This window comes from Chenopodium album, chromosome 5 (assembly GCF_948465745.1).
Source record: "Chenopodium album chromosome 5, dcCheAlbu1.1, whole genome shotgun sequence".
Taxonomy (NCBI): domain Eukaryota; kingdom Viridiplantae; phylum Streptophyta; class Magnoliopsida; order Caryophyllales; family Amaranthaceae; genus Chenopodium; species Chenopodium album.
In genome coordinates this window covers 3,366,231-3,393,960 of record NC_137838.1, presented here as the reverse complement: position 1 = coordinate 3,393,960, position 27,730 = coordinate 3,366,231, and the positions used below count along the sequence as shown (strand labels likewise).

At 37.2% G+C, this 27,730-nt stretch overlaps 4 protein-coding genes, 1 long non-coding RNA gene and 1 pseudogene across 6 annotated transcripts; 5 read left to right on the top strand and 1 right to left on the bottom strand.

Moving 5' to 3' along the window:
* The first annotated feature begins 617 nt into the window (after window positions 1–617).
* On the top strand, window positions 618–6,046 carry LOC145631537 (NF-X1-type zinc finger protein NFXL1-like). Its single transcript, XM_081683642.1, has 2 exons — window positions 618–871; window positions 2,230–6,046. The coding sequence occupies exon 2, from the start codon at window positions 2,353–2,355 to the stop codon at window positions 5,782–5,784; it is 3,432 nt and encodes a 1,143-aa protein (XP_081539768.1). The 5' UTR covers window positions 618–871; window positions 2,230–2,352; the 3' UTR covers window positions 5,785–6,046.
* A 97-nt stretch (window positions 6,047–6,143) lies between these two features.
* On the top strand, window positions 6,144–8,775 carry LOC145631538 (uncharacterized). The gene is made up of 4 exons (XM_081683643.1): window positions 6,144–6,476; window positions 7,754–7,827; window positions 7,901–8,027; window positions 8,143–8,775. Exons 1-4 carry the CDS (start codon window positions 6,462–6,464, stop codon window positions 8,413–8,415), a joined length of 489 nt encoding a protein of 162 aa, XP_081539769.1. The 5' UTR covers window positions 6,144–6,461; the 3' UTR covers window positions 8,416–8,775.
* Window positions 8,776–9,102: 327 nt separating this feature from the next.
* On the top strand, window positions 9,103–13,681 carry LOC145630084 (uncharacterized). 2 transcript variants are annotated; one of them, XR_014112004.1, is made up of 7 exons: window positions 9,103–9,540; window positions 9,974–10,200; window positions 11,054–11,164; window positions 11,575–11,730; window positions 11,990–12,231; window positions 12,629–13,260; window positions 13,337–13,681. XR_014112004.1 is itself a non-coding variant. In XM_081682328.1 (6 exons), the coding sequence occupies exons 1-6, from the start codon at window positions 9,233–9,235 to the stop codon at window positions 12,950–12,952; spliced, it is 1,368 nt and encodes a 455-aa protein (XP_081538454.1). In that variant the 5' UTR covers window positions 9,103–9,232; the 3' UTR covers window positions 12,953–13,681. The 2 variants fall into 2 exon arrangements, 1 of the variants encoding a protein (XP_081538454.1); XM_081682328.1 differs by having other exon boundaries at window positions 12,629–13,681.
* Window positions 13,254–14,005, bottom strand: LOC145631326 (germin-like protein subfamily 2 member 4 pseudogene; annotated as a pseudogene).
* Window positions 14,006–14,994: 989 nt separating this feature from the next.
* Window positions 14,995–16,948, top strand: LOC145630083 (uncharacterized). Its single transcript, XR_014112003.1, has 4 exons — window positions 14,995–15,135; window positions 15,223–15,277; window positions 16,437–16,645; window positions 16,784–16,948. It is a non-coding gene; the product is annotated as an uncharacterized LOC145630083 (long non-coding RNA).
* Window positions 16,949–18,840: 1,892 nt separating this feature from the next.
* LOC145630082 (ferric reduction oxidase 4-like) lies at window positions 18,841–23,975 on the top strand. The gene is made up of 8 exons (XM_081682327.1): window positions 18,841–18,991; window positions 19,122–19,221; window positions 19,381–19,572; window positions 20,254–20,488; window positions 20,973–21,300; window positions 21,405–21,645; window positions 22,748–23,466; window positions 23,581–23,975. Exons 1-8 carry the CDS (start codon window positions 18,841–18,843, stop codon window positions 23,718–23,720), a joined length of 2,106 nt encoding a protein of 701 aa, XP_081538453.1. The 3' UTR covers window positions 23,721–23,975.
* The last annotated feature ends 3,755 nt before the right edge of the window (window positions 23,976–27,730 follow it).

Below are 27,730 nucleotides of genomic sequence, written 5' to 3'. Positions count from 1 at the left end.
TTCAATCCTTTCACTTCCTAATCTCTTTCTCTCATAAACAAATGACGTCGGCTCTATTTAGTTCAGTTCCTAATTTCGTTCTCTCATAAACAAATTCAATTCAGCTCAATTCAATTCAGTTTTTAATTTCCTTCTCTCATTTCAGCTCAATTCAATTCAGTTTAGTTCAGCTTCAACAGTTTAGTAAATTGGAACAGAGCCTAAATGACCTAATTCTTTCGTTTGACATTATGTTGGGCCATGCGACCAACAATTCATTTGGGTTTATCTCGACAAGAACTACACTTAAAATCATGCCTGTAGTAACACGTAATATAATGTTGCCATACTGGCCAATCTTAAACCATAATTTAGTCTATTTTAAGTTCACCCAATCTGACCTAAATTCTAGGTTTAATTAAACTTTGACCATATTTGTTTACTTAAAAAGTTATCAAACGAAAGGTCATTAGAGTTATAAATATGAAATTTGCATAATTTTGCTAATCACAAATATATTTAGTAATAAATTAAACGTAAATAAATAGACCTGATCTGATCATTTCTGAAATATTTGCTGAATCGAACATAGCCTTAGGCACGGCACGAGTCACAAACTTTTTCGTGCAAGGTCATACCGGGCCTAATTTTCCCATCCCGTCCTAGATCAACCCAAACAATCGTGAATCACCCTGTGGCCTGTGCCAAGCCTAATACTCGTACTACTACGATAAATACACGTCAAATTATCTAACCAAAAACCAATTCCAAATTCCAGCGACACAATAATCGTCGGCGCTTCAAACCCTTCAATCATCGTACTCGGTCGGTTGATCCTTACCACCATCACATCGTTAGCTACAATTCATTGATCTGAAGCTAATTTATCAAGGTATTTTTGCTTTCTTCGTCTCATAGTTTTTCAACTGAAATTTCGTTCTTTGGCTTTTGTTGAATGAATTTCAAAACATCTGTGATTTTTGCGATGCCAGTTTTATATTTGGATTCGATTTTTATTTATAAATATTTGTTTTCTTTGTTTTTAGGGTTTTGTAACGTTTTCTATTGATTTCCCCCCCACCCCCCCCTTTTTAGTTTGGGTTTGTTGATTTTGTTGTATGCAATCATTCATATGTAATTGAATGAGTTATTCCTACAAAATTGACTTTACATATGTTAATTTTTATGGGTATGGAAAAAGAACACTTCTTGTCATCAAATAGCATTGAACAGTTAATTGTATGGTTGTAGTTTTTTTTCCTTGTAACTTTGTAAGTTCCAAATTATGCTAAATGAACTTTCACGAATTCACCTCACATTAAGTATTTGCCTGCTCGAACTTCGGATTGGAACTATAACACTTGTGTTAGATTTGGCGTTGTATGGATGAGCCAATTCACAGGACTTCTTGTAAATAGCTAAATTAGTGTCTTGTCCTTAAATCATAGTTACTTAAATGCTTTAGAAGTAGGCTTGGAGTAGGTTTGATATTATGAGGAGTTGAAACAACTAGCATGACTTGTATCGAGGTCGAGGTGAACATCCAAATAGTGATGGTGTGTTCTATGGATTTATGGATTAGGTTCAATGGTAAAGACTGATATCTGAAATGGCAATGGGGTATAAGGATGTCCGTGTGAAAGTTTGGTGGTTATTTGTTTGGTGAAATTAAAATTTAGGATTTTCATTTTTGTTTGGCGATGGGCACTACCCAATTGCTGAGTTCTTTCTATGACAATAGCAAAGGATTAGAAGTTATATATACTAGGAATATCCATCTTTGCCTAGGTTAGGGGAGTTGCTTACCTTGCACCTCGAAGATTTAGTAGGACACTAGGACATCAGGCTTCTAAGAATTTTGGGGATTTCCTGGGTATTGTCTGCATCCAACCAAACAACACCGATGGTTAATTTTGAAGGGACTAATTCGATTGTTATTTTTTCCCAAATTTTATCCCAGGTTAGTATTCTTTATTCATATTGATTTCTGTTTATATTTTCTGTAAATTCGATTTTTTTGTTGTTGTTGATTTCTTGATTGAATTTTTCTGGGAACTTTGCACTTTCTTGTAATTTTATTTATATAAATATATATTTTGCTGTTTCAATATTGGGCAATGAGGTTTATAGATAATCCGAAAAGTTACCAAAAATGTTTAGAACTGTTATATTTAATGTGGGGTTTGTTATATTTTGTAACGATATGTATGAATTTCTGGGTAATTGATTGATTGTATGGAATAAATGCAGGGGTGTAAGAAGAAACTCAGAAGTTACATTCGAGGGTTGTTTTGTACATACCCAATTTGATTTGAAGGCTAATTTTTGTGAGTGAGTGAGTAGTGTTTGATTTTGGGGATTATTGTTGGAATTATGAGTTTTCAAGCTCAGATTGATCGTAGAGATCGTACAAGGTTTTCTGGACAACGCCAGCAAACCCAGACCCAGCAGTGGGTTGCAAGAGGTCCTGGGATCTTGAGCTCCCCGCCGTCAAACTTTAATGTGGATGCTGGTCGAAGCGACGACAATGTCTTTGAGAGGCAGGGGCAAGTGGATAGTAGAGAGAGGCAGGGGCAAATGGATAACAGAGAGAGGCAGGGGCAAACAGATAACAGAGAGAGGCAAGGGCAAATGAACAGTAGAGGGGGTCGAGGATTTAGAGGTGGTGGTGGTGGTGGGGGTCGTAGTTATATGGGTCGACCACATTATCTAAGAAGAGAGCGAAATGAGCCAAGGGAGGGCGTGGGAGAGAGAGGAGGAGCAGTTAATAAGGAAAAAAGTAATCAGAAGAGAAATGTTGTGGATTCGGATTTACCTCAGTTGGTGCAAGAAATTCAGGAGAAGTTAAGTAAGGGGATTGTGGAATGTATGATTTGTTATGATATGGTGAGGAGGAATGCTCCTGTTTGGTCTTGCTCGAGTTGCTACTCTATTTTCCATTTGAACTGTATTAAGAAATGGGCTCGTGCACCTACTTCTGCTGATACATCTGCTGAGAAGCTTCAGGGATATAATTGGCGGTGTCCTGGATGTCAGGCAGTGCAGCTAACAACATCTAAGGATATTCGTTATATTTGCTTTTGTGGTAAGAGACATGATCCTCCATCTGATTTATACTTGACACCGCACTCTTGCGGTGAGCCTTGTGGAAAATCACTAGAAAGGGAACTTCCTAGAGCTGATTTAAGCAAGGAGGATATGTGTCCCCATCTTTGTGTGTTGCAGTGCCATCCTGGTCCTTGTCCACCTTGCAAGGCTTTTGCTCCTTCTCGCCCTTGTCCTTGTGGTAAGAAAGTAATTACAACGAGATGTTCTGAACGGAAATCTGTTTATACTTGTGGTGAGGTATGCAATAAGATTCTTGAATGTGGGCGTCATCACTGCTATCAGATTTGTCATGTGGGTCCGTGTGAGCCTTGCCAGGTTCCCATAGATTCCTCTTGCTTCTGTAAGAAGAAGTCTGAGGTGGTTATTTGTGGAGAATTGTCATTGAAGGGAGAGATAAGGCCGGATGATGGTCTTTACTCTTGTAGTTCTACATGTGGAAAGAAGTTGAAATGTGGAAACCATGTTTGTGCTGAAATATGTCACCCAGGTCCTTGTGGGGAGTGTGAATTCTTGCCCAGCAATGTAAAGACATGTTATTGTGGCAAGACAAACCTTAGGGTTCGGCGAAGGAGCTGTCTGGACCTAATTCCTACATGTTTAGGTACTTGTGGCAAGCTTCTTCCTTGTAATAAACATTACTGTAAGGATAAGTGTCATGCTGGAAATTGCTCTCCTTGCTCCGAGCTAGTCACTCAGAAATGCCGTTGTGGTTCAACTTCTCAAACTGTGGAATGCTATAAGACCACCCTTGCCAGTGAGAAATTTGTCTGTGATCGGCAATGTGGGCGTAAGAAGAATTGTGGAAGGCATCGGTGTAGTGAGCGCTGTTGCCCCCTTTCTGATTCTAGAAACACTGTATCTGGTGATTGGAACCCACACTTTTGTTCCATGCCTTGTGGAAAGAAGTTGAAATGCGGGCAACATTCTTGTGAAGCCTTCTGTCACTGTGGTCATTGTCCTCCCTGCATGGAAACTATTTTTATTGACCTTACATGTGCATGTGGAAGGACTTCAATCCCGCCACCCCTACCTTGTGGGACCCCTCCTCCCTCATGCCAATATCCATGTTTAGTTCCCCAGCCTTGTGGCCACCAATCTACTCACAGCTGTCATTTTGGAAACTGCCCTCCTTGTTCAGTTCCCATAGCGAAGGAATGTGTTGGTGGACATGTGGTTCTTCGCAACATTCCTTGTGGGTCAAAGGACATAACTTGTAACAAACTTTGTGGAAAGACTAGGCGATGTGGACTGCATTCTTGTTCTAGGAGTTGCCACCCGGCACCATGTGATCCATCTTGCGGACCGTCAGATCCTACTGTAAAGGGTTCTTGTGGACAAGTATGTGGTGCTCCGAGGAGAGACTGTAGACACACTTGTCAAGCTTTTTGCCACCCTACAACTCCTTGTCCCGAGTCAAGATGTGAATTTCCTGTGACAATCACATGCTCTTGTGGCAGAATTACTGCAGCAGTGCCTTGTGATGCTGGGGGAAGCAATTTAGGCTTTAGTGCTGTGAATGTGCTTGAAGCTTCTACTCTACAGAAGCTGCCAGCACCACTTCAGCCGGTGGAAGCAAATGAGAAAAGAGTTCCGCTTGGACAGAGGAAACTCATGTGTGACGATGAATGTGCCAAGCTTGAGAGGAAGCGTGTTCTTGCAGATGCTTTTGATATTTCTCAGCCTAGTCTGGATGCTCTTCATTTTGGTGAGAATGCAGCTGTTTCACAAGTGGTTTCAGAATTACTTCGCCGTGATCCAAAATGGGTACTTGCAGTGGAGGAGAGATGCAAACACCTGGTACTTGGTAAAGGCAAAGGATGTAGTGGTAGCAATATTAAAGTTCATGTCTTTTGTCCAATGCTGAAGGAGAAGCGAGATGCAATCCGTATAATAGCGGAGAGATGGAAACTCTCAATCAATGCTGCTGGTTGGGAGCCTAAGCGTTTCATAGTGGTTCAGGCCACTGCTAAATCCAAAGCTCCAGCTCGTATTATTGGGCCCAAGGGTTCAGCTGCAGTGAGTGCCCACCACCCACCTGTTTTTGACCCTTTGGTGGATATGGATCCTAGGCATGTTGTTGCCCTGCTTGACCTCCCAAGCGATGCAGACATCAGCACATTGGTTCTGCGGTTTGGTGGTGAGTGTGAACTGGTGTGGTTGAATGACAAGAATGCTCTTGCTGTTTTCAGTGATCCTGCTCGTGCAGCAACTGCTATGAGAAGGTTAGATAATGGATCTGTCTATCAAGGGGCTGCTGTCGTTCAACATATTGGTGTTGGAGCCACTGCAGCATCTGCTTGGGGAGGGGCGGCAGCTTCTTCTGCTCTCAAGGGTAATCCCTGGAAAAAAGCTGTTGTAAAGGAATCTAATAGCTGGGTTGAAGATTCATGGGGTGAGGAGGACTGGTCCGGTGGCAGTGTTACTGCTGATGTTGGACCCTCTACATCATCTAAAGGTCGTGAGGCCCCAGTTACTTCGACAACAAACCGATGGACAGTTCTGAATCCCGATTCTTCTTTGAGCTCAATAGAGTCATCAGCAAGAGCTTTGGACTTTGTCAAAAGAACTGCAGCTGCTGAACCCACTTCTGAGAGGGAAATGAAGAGTGTGCCATCAAGCAGTTCAACTGTCCAGCTTATGGGCACTCCTGATGACAATGCAGAAGTTGCAGACGACTGGGAAAAGGCTTATGAGTGATTCAATGTACTTTATTATTCTGTTAGTAGTCGAGGGCTGGTATTTTCACATTTACTTAATTTGAAGAGAACATGAGATTGTGAAATCAGGCCTTTTTGGGCCACAAAGTGCAGTTTGCCTTTTTTTTTTTTTTTAAATTTTTTTTTTTTATTATTTATTTTTACTGTGAATATGATTCCTTGGATTTGTTGTCACTTGTCAGTTGTCATAGGTGCTCAGCATATCTTCTCTAACTTCAATTATGCTATTATTTAAGAGTTCATTCCTTTGCAATTTAAGTGCAGACTTATTTATAAGTTTACTATAGTTGTAGATTTTCGATTATGGGTGGAGGAGAGGGTATTATCGTTGTATAATTGAGTAAAAAAATGGAACTGCTTCGATGCACTGCATGTTATAGTAGTAAAACTGTTTGCTGGCAGCTTCTTGTAAGAGTTGGAACAAGGATTGAATTACTTGGATACATCAACTTACCTTTCACAACCATTTTCTGTATACTGTATTCAATTTAATTTGATATTATCTTCATGCAAAGTTAACTTATGTGAAGTAAACTCTTTTGTAAATTGATTATGGTTTTTCATGTATGTGAATGCAGTTGAAGAGAAATTGTGATGCTCTGGTTCATATTAGCTGCTCACTTTGTGGGTACCATTGCTTGATTGGCATCAGATTCCATGTCCAAGATTATGGTAATGTATTTTCGTGTTGTAAATGCAAGATATCTTATAGCCTTGTCTATATGTGAATAGTTTGCATGCACATACCACACAACTTCTAGCTGTAAAGCTTAGTGGCCCCAAATCTTATAGAGGGTGGCTAATTGGCCACTTTAGAACTGATGTGAGATCGAATGCTGTTATTGATGCCATTGTCATTGTTTTTTTTTTGTTTTTTTTTTTGGTTTTTTTTTTTGGTTTTTGTCTTTGTTTAGCTTGTGGTGATGCATTTTTCTTGTTCCCTGTTTCGTGATCTAAAGGCATGTACTCTGTTACTGTCTTCTTGTAAGGGAGTGTTTCATTTAGTAATTCTGTTGTAGAGCCTAGACACTTGAGAACCAACTGCTATTTTTCTATAAGTCAATTTAAGAATTTCATATATTACCTCCATCCTTTGCTGTAGAGTCTAGACACTTGGGAACCTACTGCTGTTTCCCTATAAGTCATTTAAAAATTCCATATATTACTTCCATTCTTGAGGGAGTTATGTTACTAACTTACTACTTTGATTAAGATTTTAATTTCTCGTACTCAATTAATTTGCTTTGCTTTGATTTTAAATCTTATGACAGAGGATATTAGGATAGTGATTGCCAACTGCCAAGAATGTAGCTATAACAGATATTAATGATACAGAGGAGCCTTTGTTTACAAACTTCGTAATTTTTTTTCCTCAATATCTGAAAATAGCAAGTTAGACCTGTTTGGGGATTGAGAATTGGAGAGAGGTCATCTTACGTTGTTGTCAGCATGATATCTAATACACGTTTCAGATTCATTTGACTTTGGATTTAAGAATTGTCTTGATAGATAATTTGATAAATAATACAAGTGTATATATAGTCAGCATATTGGAGTATCATTTTTTTTTTTTTTTTTTTTTTTTTTTTTTTTCCATCACTGATTCACTGCAAATATGGTTTGTTGGGTAATAGAGCCATACCCATACTCCAGTACTTGGAACTTGATGTGAAACTGTTAATTCTTGTCAATACATGTTATCAGGATTAAGTCTTTGGCAGGGTACATTTCATTTATTTTAATCTAAGTAAGGTTTGGTGGTCCAATGTAGCTTAAATTTCTTGGACTGCTGCTTTTGAAGCGGTTCTGTTATATTTGATTGGATACATTGACAAATACTTAGCTCTCAAGTGCCTTTTTTGAATGGATACATTTACTTGGTTATAGTGACCAAAGCATTATTCTGAAATCAATTTTCTTTGTAAAATTTCGGGTGTTTTTATGCACAGGATTTAAATGGTACGAGTAACGAGACCTCTGACAGAAGAATTTACGTTGGTAATATTGATCATAGGATTTCTGAGTAAGTATTATGCATCAAAGTTTGAAAGTTCCTTCCATTTTCTGCCCTGGTGACACGGTTTTTCTCAATGAAGGGCTACTCTGCTCAAGATGTTTTCTCCGTTTGGGAAGATAGAATCTGAGGATTTCTTGTTGCATACCCGGGGACCAAAACGAGGTGAACCACGTGGCTTTGCTTTTGTCCAGTATAGCACGAAAGAGGTAAGCTGCTTATATACTGAAGCCCGTCTTTGTAATTTCCTTTTCTAATTGTTGGTCTGCTAAGAAGATGAATCAAAAACAATTTCTTATGTTCTTCATTGGAGTGAGCATGCAGGAAGCTAGACTAGCCAAGGAGAAGATGCATGGGAGGTTGGCTTGTGGACGCCCTTTGGTTGTACGCCTTGCTAACGAGAAATCTGCTGCTGAATTGGTGGAAAGTTCATCTAAGGTTGCTGGAGTTGTGAGCAGATCAACCCATTCAGGCAGCTCTTCTGGACAAATGAGTCGAAGTGCAAAAATTGCTGCAATAAAGAATAAGTTGAAGGTGCTGGAAGACGATGGCAGTAGAGCAAAAAAGCAGAAGCAGGTTGAGCACTATTCATCCTAGCTCTTAAACAATGGTTTCTCATCTATAAAGTGCTGTAATTATTCATGAGTTAAAGCGATGATAGCACATTTGCACCTGTGTGCTCTGTTGGTTACTTGGTTACTATTAACAGCCCGACTGTATCTGCACCTTGCTGTTTCTCTGTAAATTAGGAGTAAGTTATAGAAATTGTTTTGGTAGATTATTACTTGCATTTGTTTGTCGAGCAAATGAATTATGCATCATATAGCTGTCAGAGGGAATGGATTTTCTAATGTTACAAATCAGCTTTCATGAAAGTTCTGCTACAGATGAAATTTTGAAGCTTCCAAATGATCATGATCATGATTCATGACTCCTTGAGATTGTTAAGGAGTAAATATTGACCACCAGAGGCGATTGATATGGATAATAATTAAGTGGATGTTTTTACCAAATCGACAAAGAATGAAGGCAATTGTAAAAAATAGTCACATTCTCTGCGATTTCTAATTTTCTATAGAATCAAGAGATCTATTTAACAAGCCATATCATAATTTGCTTGGCTTTGCAAGTCAATATACAAGTATTTACATAAACCAAAACCATCTCATGAATACCTTAATGTTTACATAAATTTGCTTGAATGTTACCATAGCCCTCAGTGTTTCAACACGCTTGCCGTTAACCAAAAGACGCACGTCCAATCACGTAAAGAGCGTAAAAAGTCAAAGTAAAACACTTAAAAAAAACCAGTTGGCCATTTCTTAACAGACTATCAGAGTTCTAATCTCTTTGCTAACCTGTAGACTAGACTACCACTCTTCCATTGCCACTTTCTGCCGAGCTTCCGCCGGCAATGCCGTTAATCTTCCCATCGGCGGTACTTTCGCCGCCGCAAAAATCACACTTTTTATCGCCGGCGGCGATTCTCCGGCATCGAAATCCACACTTACAGAGCTACTTGTCGACATCAAACTCCGAATTCCACGAGAAAAACCTCGTTCTCAAACACCGTTTGCTAAGATTTCCAGCAAATTTGAAGAAATTTAGCTCGGTCAAACCGTTGACCACTGTGAAATCGTCGTTGTCGTCGCCGATCATATCTCCGACCGATTCATGGGGCACCTGGACTGCTCTCTTCGCCTCCGCCGCTTTCGGTCTCTGGTTTGTTTTCTCTCTTTCCTAATTTGGTGCTGAATATTTGAGTTTTTCTAATTGTAGATTGAATTCTATTTTTGCTTTGAATGCGAAATCAGATTTTGTGCTTATTAGTATGGAGAAGTATGAATTTGTGAGATTACTGAATTTGTATTTAGATATTAAATATGTTGAAGTAGATGTTTCTATAACTTCCCAAATCCTAACCATGAAATGTGCAATAGTGAGAATAATTGGAACTTCCATCATCCCAAATTAAGTATTTGTCAATAAGGTGTGGAGGTCATTTTTATCAAGAAAAGTTGGACGCGAAATGCGTAATTTCCATCTGAGCATTGTCTCGGCGATGGGTGTCATTGGAAATCTCGAGTAGAGTATTGAGTATAATGGTTGTTAGTGTTGATGATACAATTGCGGTATTGTTAATTTATGGTTGCAGGTCAGAGAAGACTAAGATAGGGAGCGCCCTGAGTGGTCCGTTAGTTGCTACACTAGTTGGGCTTGCAGCAAGTAACTTGGGGATTATTGCTTCTGAAGCGAAAGCATATTCAGTTGTCATGGAGTTTCTGCTTCCTTTGGCTGTCCCGTTGCTATTATATAGAGCAGATATACGTAGTGTAATCAAATCAACCGGGAAATTGCTCTTGGCATTCTTGATTGGATCAGGTAGCATTCTTTAGATCATGTATTTAATGTGTAATAGCAATCCAAAATATGTGGATCCTTGACGTTTAGTTGGTCTTTTTATGATGTAGACTATGTAGTCATGTTCAGATTTTGAAATGTTCAGTCAGTCCCGTAATAATGTGGGGCATTTGGCACCTTAAGCACACCCTTTTTGTACAACCACTTCAGGACCCAGTAGTCAGGTGGTCTACTGGTTGCCTGAAATTTGTTAATTGGTGCTAAATTTCTTTGAATGGACATGTCCGCTTCTATCAACAAACTCTTCTGGCTTAATGCGAATTCATTGCAGCTAAAAATTGAGATGTCCATGAATGAGGACATGGTAGAAGCTCTTAGAAGAGCAAAGACAAAAAGTTACTGGGAGATGGAACTAGGTTACTGCAGTAAGTAATAAGTTTGAGAATGCTGTACAACATATAATGAAATGTTCCTTTCACAAGTTAGTATATTACTCCTTCATGGCTATTTATGTTTTATTATTGGGCCAAGTTGATTTCATATAGAGAAGTAGTTTAAGTAAGACTTTTCATGAACATCTCCTTCCAACATGAGTTCAAGATCTTGGAAAAGAGGATAATCACGGATTTAATTCTCCACAATTTTCCTTTAATGGCATGCATTGGTGCATTCAGACAAATGATTGGAAACCACCAAGAGTTAGAATATGTTATCTTTTTATCCAATTGCTGTGGAGTTTTCTTATAATTATGTATTTATGTGTCTGTCTTCTTTTTCTTATAGATATACTTCGTATTAGTAATTAGTAGTTGGATATTGTGTTTTTTATTTTTTATTTTTATTGTTTTTAGGCTAATTTTTTCCTTATCTGTAGTTGCCACCACTGTTGGAACTGTTGTAGCATTCTTTTTGGTGCCAATGCGGTCACTTGGTGGAGATGCATGGAAGATAGCTGCTGCTCTCATGGGTAGACATATTGGCGGAGGTAATGTACTTGCTACTTTACTGGTGTTTTGTTGCTGTTTCTTTGATATATGTTTGTTAGCTTGAACAACTTCCACTTGCAAATGATGTGTTGGTAAACTTGGTATCGTTCAACTAAGGGCTTCCTATTCCTCATACTTTAGTGCTGAGTTTTTTGGTTCGAGTAAAAGGCTTACATGATCTGCACAAGTAAACTGGTGTTAAAATGTTTCGAAGACTGAAATTTTATATTTCTCAATGTTCATTTAACTTTTCTTGCTCGTTACAGTCAGTTTTCTGGATATTTTGCATCCTTCACCTTTCTATCATGAGTTTCTTCTTGTGAAAATATTGTAACTAATTAATTTTGTGGAATTTTTGTCTAAAAGCTGAGAATTTTAGTTCAAATAACCTTGTTCGCAATGGGTGCAGCTGTCAATTATGTTGCCATTGCGGAAGCTTTGGAGATCTCTCCATCAGTGCTAACCGCTGGACTAGCCGCAGATAATGTTCTATGTGCAGTATATTTTGCCACACTGTTTGCAATAGCATCCAGAGTGCCTCCAGAAGCTGAAGCATCAACTGGTGGTATGTTGTATAACATCTACCATTTTTTCTCAAAAAAATTGAGATGCTTTTATTGTCAGACCTTGTGATGCTCTTCATTTCTTCCTTTATGAGGTTATAAAAAATTATTTTTCAGTTATGTTTTTCCTTTCATTTTCTTGAATGAGGGCAGAGCAACATCTTATTTCATATATTGATACATATATTGTTGTCTTGAAGATCTTTATAATGTATAGTTGCTACCAAAACTTTCCTCTTAAGCAAGTTTCTCTCTGAACAGATAGCGTGACGGACATGAGCTCTGGCTCTGGTGACAAGCTCCCTGTTTTACAGTCTGCAATTGCCATAGCAGTGTCTTTTCTAATATGCAAAGCTGGAAGTTTTCTTACCAAATATTACGGAATTCAGGGTGGTATGCTTCCTGCAATAACAGCAATTGTGGTCCTCTTGGCAACTGTGTTCCCAAAACAGTTTAATCAGTTAGCGCCTTCTGGGGAAGTTATGGCTGTGGTTTTGATGCAGGTACTATGTTTCTGATTTAATTGAACATGTTGGATAATGGATGTGATACTGTTTTCTTAATGTATGCTATTTCTGGGACCTCCAAAACGTAGCCATCCTGGACTTTGAAGAAAGAAAGTGCCAGTACCGTAGCACCAATGTTGGTTATGTAGTGTAGTACTGAGTCTTTCTGCCTGTGATTTCTGTTTTTCATGCTAGCTCTTCTGTGATTCGATTAGGCACCAATGCACCATGTTGAGGTACCTAATCTCCTCAATTACCTAATTAATTAATAAAAGAACACCTTGAATGAAATATCTGGCCTAGGATGGTAAAGGTTTTGGTCCAACACTTCTGATGCTCACTGATTCCAGTTATTCATCTACTGACATCTATTTTGTCATTGTTTTTGACACAGGTATTCTTCACTGTGGTGGGGGCGAGTGGGAACGTTTGGAGTGTCATTAACACTGCACCAAGTATATTCCTGTTTTGCCTTGTCCAAATTTCTGTCCATCTTGGTCTGATTCTTGGATTGGGCAAACTTTTTGGCTTTGACCTGAAGCTATTGCTAATAGCTTCGAATGCCAATGTTGGGGGTCCTACAACAGCCTGTGGAATGGCAACTGCAAAAGGGTGGCATTCTATGGTAGTTCCTGGTATTCTTGCTGGAATTTTCGGTATTTCCATAGCAACTTTCCTTGGTTACGGATTTGGTACTATGGTTCTCCGACTCATGTGAACAAGCTCCGAAGATTTACGGTCAGATATAATTGGTGGTTGTAAGTCTTGCAACTTTATTTTGCATAGCGAACAAGTACCTCAGCAGAATGCAGTCAACCATAGTTTTGTTTTGAGAAAATCTTAAGGACGTACAAGAATAATGACTCCACCTCCAATTTTTTTCCTTGTCAGATAACATAGAATAATATCAAGCAGAGCTACTCTGTTGTTACACACCAATGATCAATAGTCTTAAAAATGGAGAGCTTAAGGCACAATCACAGAAAAATTATAGATATCTTATCGTAATTCTAAAACAATTATTGAGTAAGGCCAGTTCTGATCATCTCAACTTCATGTTCGTCAATGTTAAATGCCTGAGCTAACACATCTTTGGGCACAGGATCTTTAGAAGTAAAGAGAGCAGCTGCAAATTGCTGAGTGCCTGGTAGCTGGCTGTTGAAGGCAGCTACAACAGCGGTTGGATATTTGGACGTGTTTTTCTGGAAGTGAGCCAAGCCTCTTGGGAATACAAATACTTCACCAGCCTTAACAATCTTGGAAACAAGCTTATTGTTGGTAGTAATGAAACCAACGTACAGTTCACCCTGAAGAATGTAGATCATCTCAGTGGCACGAGGATGTATGTGAGGTGGGTTTAGACCGTAGGGAGCAAAGTCGACTCGAGCCATAGAGACTCCCAAGGTGTTGAGGCCAGGGATGTCCATAACATTTGCCCCAGTGACTTTTGAACCAAGGATGTTGTTGGCGATCTGGCTCGGTTTAGAAATTCCGGTGAAGAAGAAGTCTTCTGCAGTTATCATGCTAATATTTTTGCAAGGGAACCCATTCACCATTATTCCTGTAAAGTTGATCAAGACAAGAATGGGTTGGACATAAGTGAGAGTACTTAAAAATGAGTTGACATAGAAATGTGCAAAATTTTATCTTTCAATATACCTGATGTAGGATCAGCAACACAGACATCTTGAAGCATATCAGGATCATTGGCAAAGGCCCCAATTGTATTTGCCAGCAGCACCACCAACATGACTGTGGTAACACCGGCCATTTCGAAGTTTAATTGTTCTCAACTACTGTCCAACGTTGCAATAAGCTACTACGCGCAAGAAAGAGTACAAGAACTAGTATGCTAAAGTATAGTAGGCTTGAGAGTTGAGAACAAAGATAACAGTCATCATGCTATATATAATATCAGTCTGTTGAAGAGGCCGTGGCATTAAAATTGACTTAATAGGTAATGCAAGGAACATGCCTTCTTAGGCTTGACCTCCGTAATTCATTTCATCAAAGCATCACTCCGGCTTCTTAAGCATAAATAAAATCTTAATTTTTCTTTGTTAAATATATATACTAACAACTTGTACTATATGAGCTGACCTAAATCTAATTGCTTGCAATTTTATAAACTTCAATTAAGTACTTGCATTTTACGTTTTAATTCAAGATAGGTTGGCCTATGAGGGATTCTAGCCAGGTAGGAGTTTAAAATGTCAACCCGAACTCTAGTCCATTAATGTTCATGAATCCGGTTTCCATTCCAATCAGTTTTAAATCAATTTGGAGTTTTGTATAGCCCTACCTAGAATCATATTTTTGTTATGTCATTTGATTTTTGTAAAAACAACTTTCCTTTTTGAAGAGGTTTCTCCTTAACCTATTTGCCGACCTTAATTTATTAGTTCAAATTAAAATTTAACCTTAATTTCTTATATCCTCAGGGCCTGTTCTAATTTACTGAGCTGAATTGAACGAGCTAAAATAAATTGTACTCATATATAAGATGAGAAAATTAGTAACTAAGGGTTTGTTTGGAATCATTTTTAGTTTTCAGTTTCCTGTTTTTTTGAAAACTAAAAATCAAAAACAGTTTTCTGTTGTCAGTTTTCAAAATTATCATAATATATTTTTAATAAGTTCAAATATTTTTTGATTCATGTGGCATATTTAATATATTTTTAAAATATAAAAAACCAGTATTGACGCATTTTCTCCATACAATAGAAAGACCGTCGACTCTCCGGTATTATCACATCACCAAATTAATGGCGTCAGTCACCACATTTTCTCTCTCCTCAAACCTCCAAAACCAACACTCAAACCTCCATACCTCAATTCTCTTATCGTCTAAACTTCAATTTCATACTTCCGACATTGTAGCAGCTTCTTCTTCGTATGGTGGTAATTTCTTAACTACAATTTGAAATTCGGCGCTTTTTTTTAGAATTAAATAGCAATTTAAATTCAATTACCCTAACATTTCGCCAGATGATCACCGGGGTCTATGGACTGTTCTTCTTTGAACTGGAGCTTTCAGTTTTTGGTAATTAATTCTCTTTTACACTTTTCAATGATTTGGTTATATTAATTTTTTTAATTAAGATTTCTTTGAAGTTGACATTAAATATTGCCTTGCTGATTTTGGTTATCCTAATTTTAAATTATACATTGTAATGCGGATATTGTGGAGGTTGACTTACTTTAATTTAAGACTTGAGATCGAATTCCGACTGCATGTATATCGGAATACTACTTTCGTTTCTTAATGTTCTTCGTATTTGCGTTTTGCACACAAATTAGGCAATTGGAAAGAAAATGTCCGTAGCGAGTGTATGTAATAAAGTAAAAGATGGATAAATTGGGAGAGTGTAAAAAATGGATGAGTGTAAGAAAAAAAAAAAGGGTAAATTAACAGATTGAGTGGAGACTTTAGAAGATTTTGGGACCTTGACGAGTCTGAAAATAATTTTAACATGAAATCAACCCATTTTGGTAGGTTTTGGGACCCGATGTTGAAAATTCAAGTGATGTTAAGGGATGGATCCGGGGTCAATCATATTGTTAAGAGCCATATAAGGCCGCCAATTGGTCACATAAAGGCCTATGGTTGCCTTAGTCAATGAAGGGAGACATGTACGTAACCAACTAAATTGACAAGGCAAAGTGGATGGTTCCAACCACCCAAATGGCCTCTCGGAGTCTTATGAGGTTCTTAGGAAACACCTGAACCTCTTTCCTTTCGAAAATTGTCAAAATTAAGCTTAACACCGTATGTTGAATTCCGGCAAAAACATATGGGTGCTATTTTTACATTTTTCACAAGTTTTGAGCCATTGACCTGCGCCCTCTTTCTTGCAAAGTAGATAGTCCACCTTACCACACGCTCTCTCCAAACTTGGTTTGTATACTTTTCTGTACTAGCAAATATTGTTGGAGAGGTTTCTTAATCTACTGACTTGAAGCTTAAAGATTTTGAAAATTAAAACCCTGGACAGATTTGCCAAGACATTTTAAAATTTCTCCTGCTTGCTACACTGTATTATTAGTAATTAGTCTATTCCACTTATTTGCTTTCCGTATTGGGCTTGTTTTGATCATGGAAAGACTTAAGCTTTTTAGTTCTTACTTGTGGTGCTTGTATACAACTTGAATACATTAATTTGACATTTTAGAATTGACCTATATTTTTAATGCAATAATAGGTGTTCTTCGTTGTGATTGGTGCAAGTGGAAGTATCTGGAGTGTTATTAGCACCGTGCCAAGTATTTTCTTGGATGCATTTGTACAAGTTACAGCCATCGTTTTAGGTCTAGAGAAGGTATTTCACTTTGACTGGAAGCTGTTAATTTTGGCTTACAATGCTAATATTGGAGGCCCTACTAAAGCTTTAGGAAAGACCAAAGCCAAAAGGTGGGATTCTTTGATCTTTCCTGGCATTCTTGTTGGCATTTTTGGCATATCTGTTGCAAATTTTGTTGCTAGTGGTGCTGGTTTAATGGTCCTTGAGCACATTTAAATTCACAAATTCGAAAATAGCTTGAATTGCAGATTGTCACCCGATTATATTGATGTTGAATATCCTGCAAAAGTTAACATGGAATCAAAATCATCTGCCTTTGACAAAGACGACCCCACCCCCTTTAAAAAAAAAAAATTAGGTATTGGCCTGTGTAGCAAACTAACAATTCAAGAACTTTTCCTCTATAAGTTAGTTTCCATGGTAGAAGGTGAGCTTCTTTCATTATTACTACCTCCGTTAACTTTTATTTGCAACTTTGGAATATTTTATGTCTCACAAATAATACCCCAAAGTTGCAAATAAAAGTTAACGGAGGTAGTAGTTTATTTTTGAATACTTATAGACTTCTTTCATTTCGAAATACTTGCAACCAGACTCCTTAACACACAATATAAGAATGAGAAAAGAAAGGTAAATGGACAAATTATTTGAAATACCTCAAACACATGTAAGAGGGTTGGGTTATAAAGGCTATGAATTACTTATTTCATTTTTCCGTTCACCCTCTGTCCCCTTTTTCTTAAATTGTGTGCCAAGTAGCTTGGTTGCAAGTATTTTGAAATATATGTATATTTTTAATTGATTATTTTGTTAGTAGGAATTTAATTTTGCGGCTCGAGCTGTGTTGTTTTTGGGAAATTCCCTGTTTCTCATGGAGGCATTTTCGTGAATAAATCAACAACTTTTTCATTATTGTGGGCTCCACAGTTGAATAAAGTTGTTGATTTATTTACGAAAATGTCATGTGAGAAACAAAATTTGTTTCTCACCATGAGAAACTGGGGCACCCTCGTTTTTTCTAATAAATGTGACAGGAATTGTGAAGATTTCCATCTCAAAGAAGATTGAGCACTCACTTAAAACTTTTCAGGGAAGGATTGCTCAAAATTGGAAGTTTTATCCTGAGTATGATCTATCAGTTGTTCTAAATGCTAGTTATATGTTCTATAAATAATAATCACAGGAGGCACTGTAAAAATTTTCTAGTTTTGATGTGCTATATAATATAGAAGGAAGAAATTCTGATATACTTCTTTATTAGTGATTCAAACTTGATCATTAGGTCATCCGTTTTTTGTGACTTATTTGGGTATGGTTTTCTGAGCTTATTTGGTATCAATTATTGCTCATTTACTACGTAATATATCTAGTCTAGTGATTTTATAGACATATTTGTGCTTGATCTCATATTGTCATGAGACTCATAACTGATATTGACAAATAATTATAATAGTGCTGGCCTTAATCTTCTGATAAATTTTTCTTATAAGTCAACTAATAATTTACTCATTTCAAAGGGTTTTGGACTTGGTCAATATATATGCTTGAATGATTTGAAAGGCTTAACTAGTTAAGCTTCTAATATCAAGTCATCTTATAAGGGAATCTGGATCTGGGAAATTCGTTACTGGGTCATTTTCTGAGGAAAGATAGATTATAGTTTTCTGTAAAATCATCCAGGATTGTGCTATATGTAGTTATGTAGTACTGTAGTACATTACTATATCTGTGTAGTACATTTGCACTCGCACCAGAGAAATTAGTCAACTGAATTAACTATTGGAAGTTGATTCCCATAAATACGATTACATTATTCATCATGATATATAATCTCCTGCCAGTCTAACACAAAGTAATAAACAATAATAACAGCGACAATAACTATCTCCAACTTAATATAAAATTTACTAAAGCTGGGTCTGACATTGTGTATTCGTGTGATCCAGATACTAACAGTTTCTTACTATAGCACATCCACATTATACTCCCTTATATTATAACTTTTAACTGCTTGTTTCCTTCTTTCAGATGGGAGCTTTCATTTAGGTTTAAACCTTTTGACTTTAAACAATTAAATAATTTTTTATACAATTACTTGTCAAAATTAGAACTTTCATTTTAATTATTATATCTGTTATGGAGTATAGTTTCTTATGCTTTTAGGTCTAAAGCTGCATGAAACATGCCATTTTAGTTATCAAGATCTGCTAGATTTTTAACTGGTTCACTATTGCTATATATATGTACGACCTTCTAAGTCAGCATTCTCCATCTAAAAATCAATCTTCTGAATATCTAAAAGAAAATGAACAGCCTCGTGTTGCTGAAGTTAATATGTCTTCTGTTGTTCCTTGGGTGGATTGTGGTGTGGATAGTGTTGCCCATGGAATTCTTTAAATATGATTCAACTCCCAAGTTATCAAAGATGTTCAATCCATCATACATTGGAGGGCAAGGTTTCCATTCTCTCTTTTCCATAAATGAATTTCTTCTTCCTTTTTTTTTTCCTCCTTTTCTTTTCTCACCCTTTTGGGGTGTTGGGTTCAGGTTATCAGTAAATAATCACATTGCCTTTAAATTTTTCAGGAATATATCTTTTCCTGCTTACGTTTCCCATGATGTTAATATCGGTCCTCGGGTGCATCTATCTTCATATTAGAAACAAAACGGAGGCCTCCTCAAAAAGGTTTTCTCTCCATTTCTTGTTTCGCATAGCATTTCTTTTAATATATTTACTACCTGCTTATTGCATATAATATCAACAATCCTGATGAGTTCTAATTAGTTTTGGCTCTTTACTTTCAAATTATTTAGTCTTGTATGCTTTGTGATAATTTTGTTGCAGGTCTTCAACTCAGCAGCATCTCACCTCCTTGAGACGCCCACTGCTTGTACTGGGACCTCTAGGGGTTGTCACATCAATGGAGCTCATCTTTTTAATTATGGGTTTTGCACTTGTATGTTGGCAATTTGGCAACTACTTTTATGTCAGTGTCAAGCATCCATTCATGATGAGTGGCCAAGAGAATCAAAAACCGTAAGTAGAACTTCTTCGTATCTAACTTCAAAAACTCCAATCTCCTCAACATGAATGTTATCTATCATTAAACAAAAGTGCTACTGCAGGACTTAAAATATAAAAATTCCCTGGAAATTGCATAAGCATATTTCACACTGTTAAAGTGGTAGTGTTGTGGCTGTTGAACATAAACAGAATATCGAGAAATGAAGAATAAAGCTTATTTATAAAAACTTTGGTAATCATTGGCAGAAACAATGCTCTGAATTCTGATATAACATCTGCATGGTTTGATCACTTACTTGAAGCCCCCTATTTTTCTCGGTGGAAAAGTTTATATGATGAATTTATATATATATAGTTATTACCTTATAATTCCTCCTGTTATTTTATTATTGGCTCTCTGTCTGCTGTTAAGCTTTCTTGATGCTATTTTGATAGGCATTACTGCAGTTGTTCACATAACTTCACATTTCTGTCGCTTTCTACAGTACTGAACTTCTGGCTGCTGGATTTGAATCTACTGTTCATCCAATATTACGCTCTCCCACCCCCACCCCCCCCAAAAAAAAAAAAAAAAAAAAATCCTGGTTTGCTAGAGGCCTAGAGTGATTCAGTATAGAAGAGGGATATCCTTGTTGCATTTCTAAGAAACTGAAAAGTTTATCTTCTTTTAAATATTATTAAATGTTTCCACAGGTGGCAGTTGCGGTTCCGAAGTGCGTCATTGCGAATTGGCTATGCTTCAAATATTGCCTGGGCCTTTGTTTTCTTTCCTGTAGCTCGATTATCTTCAATTTTACCTCTAGTTGGTCTCACATTTGAGTCAAGCATCAAATATCATGTATGGATTGGGCAAGTAGTCATGATAACTTCTGCACTACACAGCATTGGCTTCATCATCTACTGGGCTATGGTTAACCAAATGTCTGAGGTATTTGTGCACGTGATTGTATATTTTCCTCGTCGTATTATTGTCTCCATCTTTTGTAGAATTGTGGTGACTAAATTGTGTTTCTGTATAAAATTATAAGGATGTGTTTGGTTGAAAGGTTAAGCTTTTTCCAGGAAAATCAATCTTCTCCGTTTTGGTTTGTTAAGTGGGGGATTTAATTTACTCAAGGGGTGGAACTTATATGGAAGGGGTGTTTCATCTTCTTGCTCATCCCTTACCTTCCTCCTTTCTTCCCCACCATCTCCCTTCTTTCTTTTCTAACTTTCTATCAAGGACCAAACAAAGAGAAATGAAGTTCGATAACTGGTGTTCTTAGAATGTATTTTCATAGATAATAAAACTCACTTTGAAAGTTTTTTTTCAAATCGAACATTCTTTGTTCTTCCTAGTGGTAATTCTAGCATATATCAAATTGTCTGTTACATTTCAGCTGTGTGTAGTAATAAAAAATTTTATCTTGCAGATGCTAGAATGGACCAGAGACTATGTGTCGAACATAGCGGGAGAAATGTCATGGGTGTTTTTGATGGTAATGTGGGTGACAAGTTTTGCTTACACTAGGAGGAGGACATTTGAAGTCTTCTTTTACACACACCAACTCTATACTCTGGCAACCTTTTTTTATGTTATACACATAGGGGTTGCCTGGACTATGCAGATTGTTCCTGGGATATTCCTCTTCACACTCGATCGATTCCTAAGGTTCCTACAATCACGCTCTTGTGCCCGGCTGATTTTAGCTCGGATTCTTCCTGGTGGGACTGTTGAATTGACCTTTTCTAAGAGTCCAGGTAATCAGACTTATGATAATTTGTCTAACATGTGTGAATGAGCTCTTCTTAGTAAGCTTTTAGAGAGAATTTGGTTAATTACTTCTCTTTTTCCCTCTTTTCAGGAGTGCGATACAATGTCACTAGTAATTTATTTGTAAATGTGCCCAAAATTTCTAAGTTACAGTGGCACCCTTTTACTGTGACCTCAAATGATAACATGGAGCCTGATAAGCTCAGCATTGTCTTCAAAAGTGGAGGGAGTTGGACAACCAAGCTATACAAAGAGCTTTCATCATCTTCTCTAGACAGGCTTGAAGTGTCTGTTGAAGGACCATATGGACCTGCATCGACCAACTTTTTAAAGTATGGCACAAACTTGTCAGATTCTTAATTTGCATGGTCTTTTTGTTTTTATATTTATCTATATAATAAAATGTTCGCACAACTTTACTACAAGAACAATTGCTGTTATATCATGGATTTCTGTTATTAAAAGATATTAGGGGAATGGGTAATTTAGGTTGTTGCATAATGAATAGATTGTCAAGAAGCTTGAAAAGGAAGCCAGTTAGTTTGTTAGAGTTGGAGCTAATTAGGGAGATATCAGGATGTTAAATATTGTTTAGATGGAGATACTTTGTACTTTTGTAGAGCTCCAACCTCTGGAATTTTGGCTAGGGATAGTCCCAACCTGTTGAATGTTGGTTAGGTTTTAATTGGTGATTTCCACTGTGATTATCACCAATTCTGTTTAGTGAGAGAATATTGCTAAAATTCAAGCTGATTCATTTCATAAATCCTGGTGTATGCAAACTTATGAGTTTCTGATTCAGACCAGAAAACAAAGTGTTTCAAAAAGACCTATGGGAAAATAGCTTCAATTTTGTATCGAACTAAGGAACACAACATTGTTGGAGTGCAAGAACCTCGCCTATCACCTTGTCACTTATGTGGGTTCAGGAAATCTGAATTAGGCAGTCTTACCTTAGTCATTACCAAGTAGAGCAAGCAAACAAGTTGATATTATTAATATTAACTAATTTTGGCTAATCAAGCTTACCTATTTAGTATAACAGGCTGCAACTGTCAGCCTGGACACAATAATTTGAAGCATAGTTTAAGTTTAGTGAAGGTTAGCTTTATTATCTCTATGTCCAACTGTGTAAAATCTCACCAACATGTTCAGATGTGCTTAGAACTTGTATTTATTCCTGCAGTGGACCCAAAAGATTTTCTCATAATTTGACTTTGGGTATTATGGAAAGTGGTTTCTTAAACTATTTGTGCATCTTTCTATTGTAAAATTGTAAACAGCCACTGTGTTTACCTTGGAGTGAGATTGTGTACACACCTTACTTTACATTGCCACCGGCTAGAATTATTTGATAGTGTTAGGGCCTTAGGGGTAACACTATTTCTCAACTATTAATGTGATTTCTCAACAATTTCTCTTCCCTGTTTCCAGGCATGAATCGCTTGTGTTGATCAGTGGAGGCAGTGGGATAACCCCATTTATACCCATAATTCGTGAGATAATATATCAATCTAATATCCAGAAAGGACAAGTCCCTCGAGTTCAGCTCATTTGTGCCTTCAAGCATGCAGCTGAGCTCACCATGCTCGATCTTTTGCTTCCTGCTGGGAACGCTGTAGAAGATCTCTCAAAAATCCAACTAGAAATTCATGCATACGTGACTAGAGATTACCAGCCCCCTGAATCAGATAGCCAAAAGCTTGTCCAGACTAAATGGTTCAAGCCTAACCCATCAGATTTGCCCGTTACCTCTGTTTTGGGCCCCAATGGATGGCTCCACCTTTGCTTCATTATTGTGTCCTCATTCATCCTGTTTCTTGTTCTTCTGGCTTTGGTGACTCAATACCATATTTACCCTATTGATCAAGGAACAAACCGCCAATACAATTTCACTATTTGGGTCCTATGGGATCTCTTTTTGATGTGTATCTGCATTATTCTCATCAGCAGTGTTGTCTTTCTGTTGCAAAAGAGAAAAATCACAGCAGAAGCTAAACAGATCATGAACGTTGAAGTACCAACACCTGTAACTTCTCCTGGATCTTGGTTATATGGTGGCCTTGGTGGGGATAGGGAACTGGAGAGTCTTCCATATCAGTCTCTTGTTCAAGCTACAAAAGTGCACTACGGAGGAAGGCCTGATCTCAAAAGTACTGACCGAATTAACTACTCTTTTTTCCTATTGTGCTTCATATTGTGTTGTGGTTTCTTTTGAAGCAGTTTGTATGAAAGTTAAATGATTTAATTTGGTTGGTGTTTTACAGAAATATTGTCGGAATCCAAAGGACAAGATGTCGGAGTCATGGCTTCAGGACCTAGGGGTATGAGACATGATGTTGCAAGGATCTGTTCTTGTAGTGCTGCCAAAAACCTGCATTTTGAGTACCTTAGCTTTAACTGGTGATCTGATCCCGTTGGAACAATGTATAGAATCTTTTTGCTCATTTACCATGTTATACATTCTTGTAATATCTGATTGCTTCACTCGTGACTTGTATTTAACCTGAAAGGCTGTTTGGCAAGACGGCGTGAATTTTCATTGCTCTTTGCAAAAAAGAACTAGGACTATTGTTTAATTTTATTTTTTATGGTGTTCACAACCGTAAAAAAAGAACTTGGATAAATATGTTGATTGTGTATTGTGTCTATTACTCCATAACTTGGTGCCATACAAATAGTCACCCATTTTACACTTCATTGACATGTTTTTTAAGTAAGTGGGTTGAATCCTTGCTGCCACGATCCACTAAGATTTAGCCTTATGTCATCTCGATTTGTCCTTCCCCTAAGCCTATTCCCTAAAAACACCTATATTTTGGAAAACGGGGTTAGCGGTTATGCTAAAAAATGCCAAGTACGGGGTTAAGATAAGTCACAAAGCCTAAGTTTTGGGATGTTGGATGGTGCAAGGAGGTGTGTGGCATTTGCACAGGACATGTGCACCCAAGGATAAGGCATACTTGGAGATATTTTTGTCATTTGAGGGTATGTCGACTTTGCCTTAGACATGATGATTAAGGATGGATGAGATGGTTTCGGGTACTATTTATGACTCCTAAGACTCTTTCGGAACATATGGAAATACCTGGATGAATAATCTTGTTGGGTGTAAAAATGATATACGGTAGCCAAATATGAAGGCTATAATACACGAAATCACAACAATTTAGGAGGTGTCGAGACCTGGTGTCGGAAATTCACGGAACACTACAGGATGCATTTCGGGGTTATATAATATTGTTTTGACCCAATATGACCATTATTCGGCTGTGTAAAGGACCTGTAAAAGATTATAGCCAATACAAGAGGCATGTACGAAAACATTTAAATTGGATGCTTAAAGGCATATTGGATGGTTCCATCCACCCAATTGGACTCCCGGAGGAAATAAGGTTTCATGGTAAACATCTCGACAATTTTTATTTCCGGGTAAAAAAAAGTCAAAAATTTACAAAATTGAACGCTACTTTATCCACGCTTTTTGAGCAATTTTGGAGGTTTCGGGACCCGGTGTCGAAAAGTCTTGAGATTTTACGGGATACATACCGGGGTCATAAAATATCGTTTGGAACCATATATGATCATTATATGTTGATGTAAATGCCCGTGGTAGGCTTGTGTTTATAAAATCGGTTCAAGTTGTAAACGGATAAATTGACCGTTTAAAGGCACATTGGTTGCTTCCACCCACCCAATTAGACTCTCGGAGGGTATTAGGGTCCATGATAAAGCTCTTGGCAATTTTTATTTTGGGTCAAAAAAAAAATCAAAAATTTCCAAAACTTAAGATTATTATCCACGCTTTTTGAGCAATTTTGTAGGTTTCGGGACCTGATGTCGAAAAGTTTTGAGATTATAGGGGATACATCCCAGGATCATATAATGCTGTTTGGAACCATATATGATCATTACATGTTGTTGTAAATGTCTGTGGTAGGCTTGAATTTATGAAATTGGTTCAAGTTGTAAACGGGTAAATTGACCATTTAAAGGCACATTGGGTGCTTCCACCCATCCAATTAGACTCTCGGAGGGTATTAGGGTCCATGACAAATATCTCGGCAATTTTTATTTTGGGCCAAAAAAAAAGTCAAAAATTTCCAAAACTGAAGGTTATTATCCACGTTTTTTGAGCAATTTTGGAGGTTTTGGGACTTGGTGTCGAAAAGTCTTGAGATTATAAGGAATACATCCCAGGGTCATATAATGTCATTTGGAACCATATATGATCATTATATGTTGATGTAAATGTCTGTGATAGACTTGAGTTTATAAAACCAGTTCAAGTTGTAAACGGGTAAATTGACCGTTTAAAGGCACATTGGGTGCTTCCACCCACCCAATTAGACTCTCGGAGGGTATTAGGGTCCATTATAAAGCTCTTGGAAATTTTTATTTTGGGTCAAAAAAAAAATCAAAAATTTCCAAAACTGAAGGTTATTATCCACGCTTTTTAAGCAATTTTGTAGGTTTCGGGACCTGGTGTCGAAAAGTTTTGAGATTATAGGGGATACATCCCAGGATCATATAATGCCGTTTGGAACCATATATGATCATTATATGTTCTTGTAAATGTCCGTGTAGTCTTGAATTTATGAAATCGGTTCAAAAACGGGTAAATTGACCGTTTAAAGACACATTGGGTGCTTCCACCCATCCAATTAGAATCTCGGAGGGTATTAGGGTCCATGATAAAGATCTTGGCAATTTTTATTTTGGGTCAAAAAAAAATTAAAAATTTTCAAAATTAAAGGTTTATCCACGCTTTTTGAGCAATTTTGGAGGTTTCGAGACCCGGTGTCGAAAAGTCTTGAGATTATACGGGATACATCCCACGGTCATAAAATACCGTTTGGAACCATATATGATCATTATATATTGTTGTAAATGTTCGTGGTAGGCTTGAGTTTATAAAATCGGTTCAGATTGTAAACGGGTAAATTGACCGTTTAAAGGCACATTGGGTGCTTCTACCCACCCAATTAGACTCTCGGAGGGTATTAGGTTCCATGATAAAGATCTTGACAATTTTTATTTTGGGTAAAAAAAAATCAAAAATTTCCAAAACTTAAGGTTATTATCCACGCTTTTTGAGCAATTTTGGAGGTTTCGAGACCCGGTGTCGAAAAGTCTTGAGATTATACGGGATACATCCCACGGTCATAAAATACCGTTTGGAACCATATATGATCATTATATATTGTTGTAAATGTTCGTGGTAGGCTTGAGTTTATAAAATCGGTTCAGATTGTAAACGGGTAAATTGACCGTTTAAAGGCACATTGGGTGCTTCTACCCACCCAATTAGACTCTCGGAGGGTATTAGGTTCCATGATAAAGATCTTGACAATTTTTATTTTGGGTAAAAAAAAATCAAAAATTTCCAAAACTTAAGGTTATTATCCACGCTTTTTGAGCAATTTTGGAGGTTTCGAGACCCGGTGTCGAAAAGTCTTGAGATTATACGGGATACATCCCACGGTCATAAAATACCGTTTGGAACCATATATGATCATTATATATTGTTGTAAATGTTCGTGGTAGGCTTGAGTTTATAAAATCGGTTCAGATTGTAAACGGGTAAATTGACCGTTTAAAGGCACATTGGGTGCTTCTACCCACCCAATTAGACTCTCGGAGGGTATTAGGTTCCATGATAAAGATCTTGATAATTTTTATTTTGGGTAAAAAAAAATCAAAAATTTTTATCCACGCTTTTTGAGCAATTTTGGAGGTTTCGGGACCTGATGTCAAAAGTATTGAAATGTAAGGGGATACATCTCAGGGTCATATAATGCCGTTTGGAACTATTTATGACCTTATATGTTGTCATAAATGTCTGTGGTAAACTTGAGTTTATGAAATTGATGCAAGTTGTAAATGGGTAAATTAACCGTTTAATGACATATTGGATGGTTTTAACCACCCAAATGCATTCCCGGGGTGTAATAGGTTCCATGGTAAGCATCTCGACAATTTTTATTTTCGGTTCGAAAAAAGTGGAAAATTATCCAAAATTAAAGGCTATACACGATTTTTGGTCAAGTTTTGACTCTATTTTAATATTCAGGAAATGTAATGATGTCATATAAGTATAATGATGTGATATGACTTAATTATAACGATACTATATAACTATAATGATGTCGTAAAAGTTTAATAGTGATGTGGGTTGACTATAATGATGTCATACGAATCTAAAGATGTCATATAAGTATAATGATGTCATATTATGTAAATATATTTGTAGTGATGTGATGTCATATCATAATATGATGTGACTTGACAATAATGATGTCATAAAAGTATAATTATATTATATAAGTGATGTCATAAATAAAATGATGTTATATAAATTGATTTTTTTTTTTTTTGAGGAAAACATAATATTGATTTGATTTGACAATAGTTATG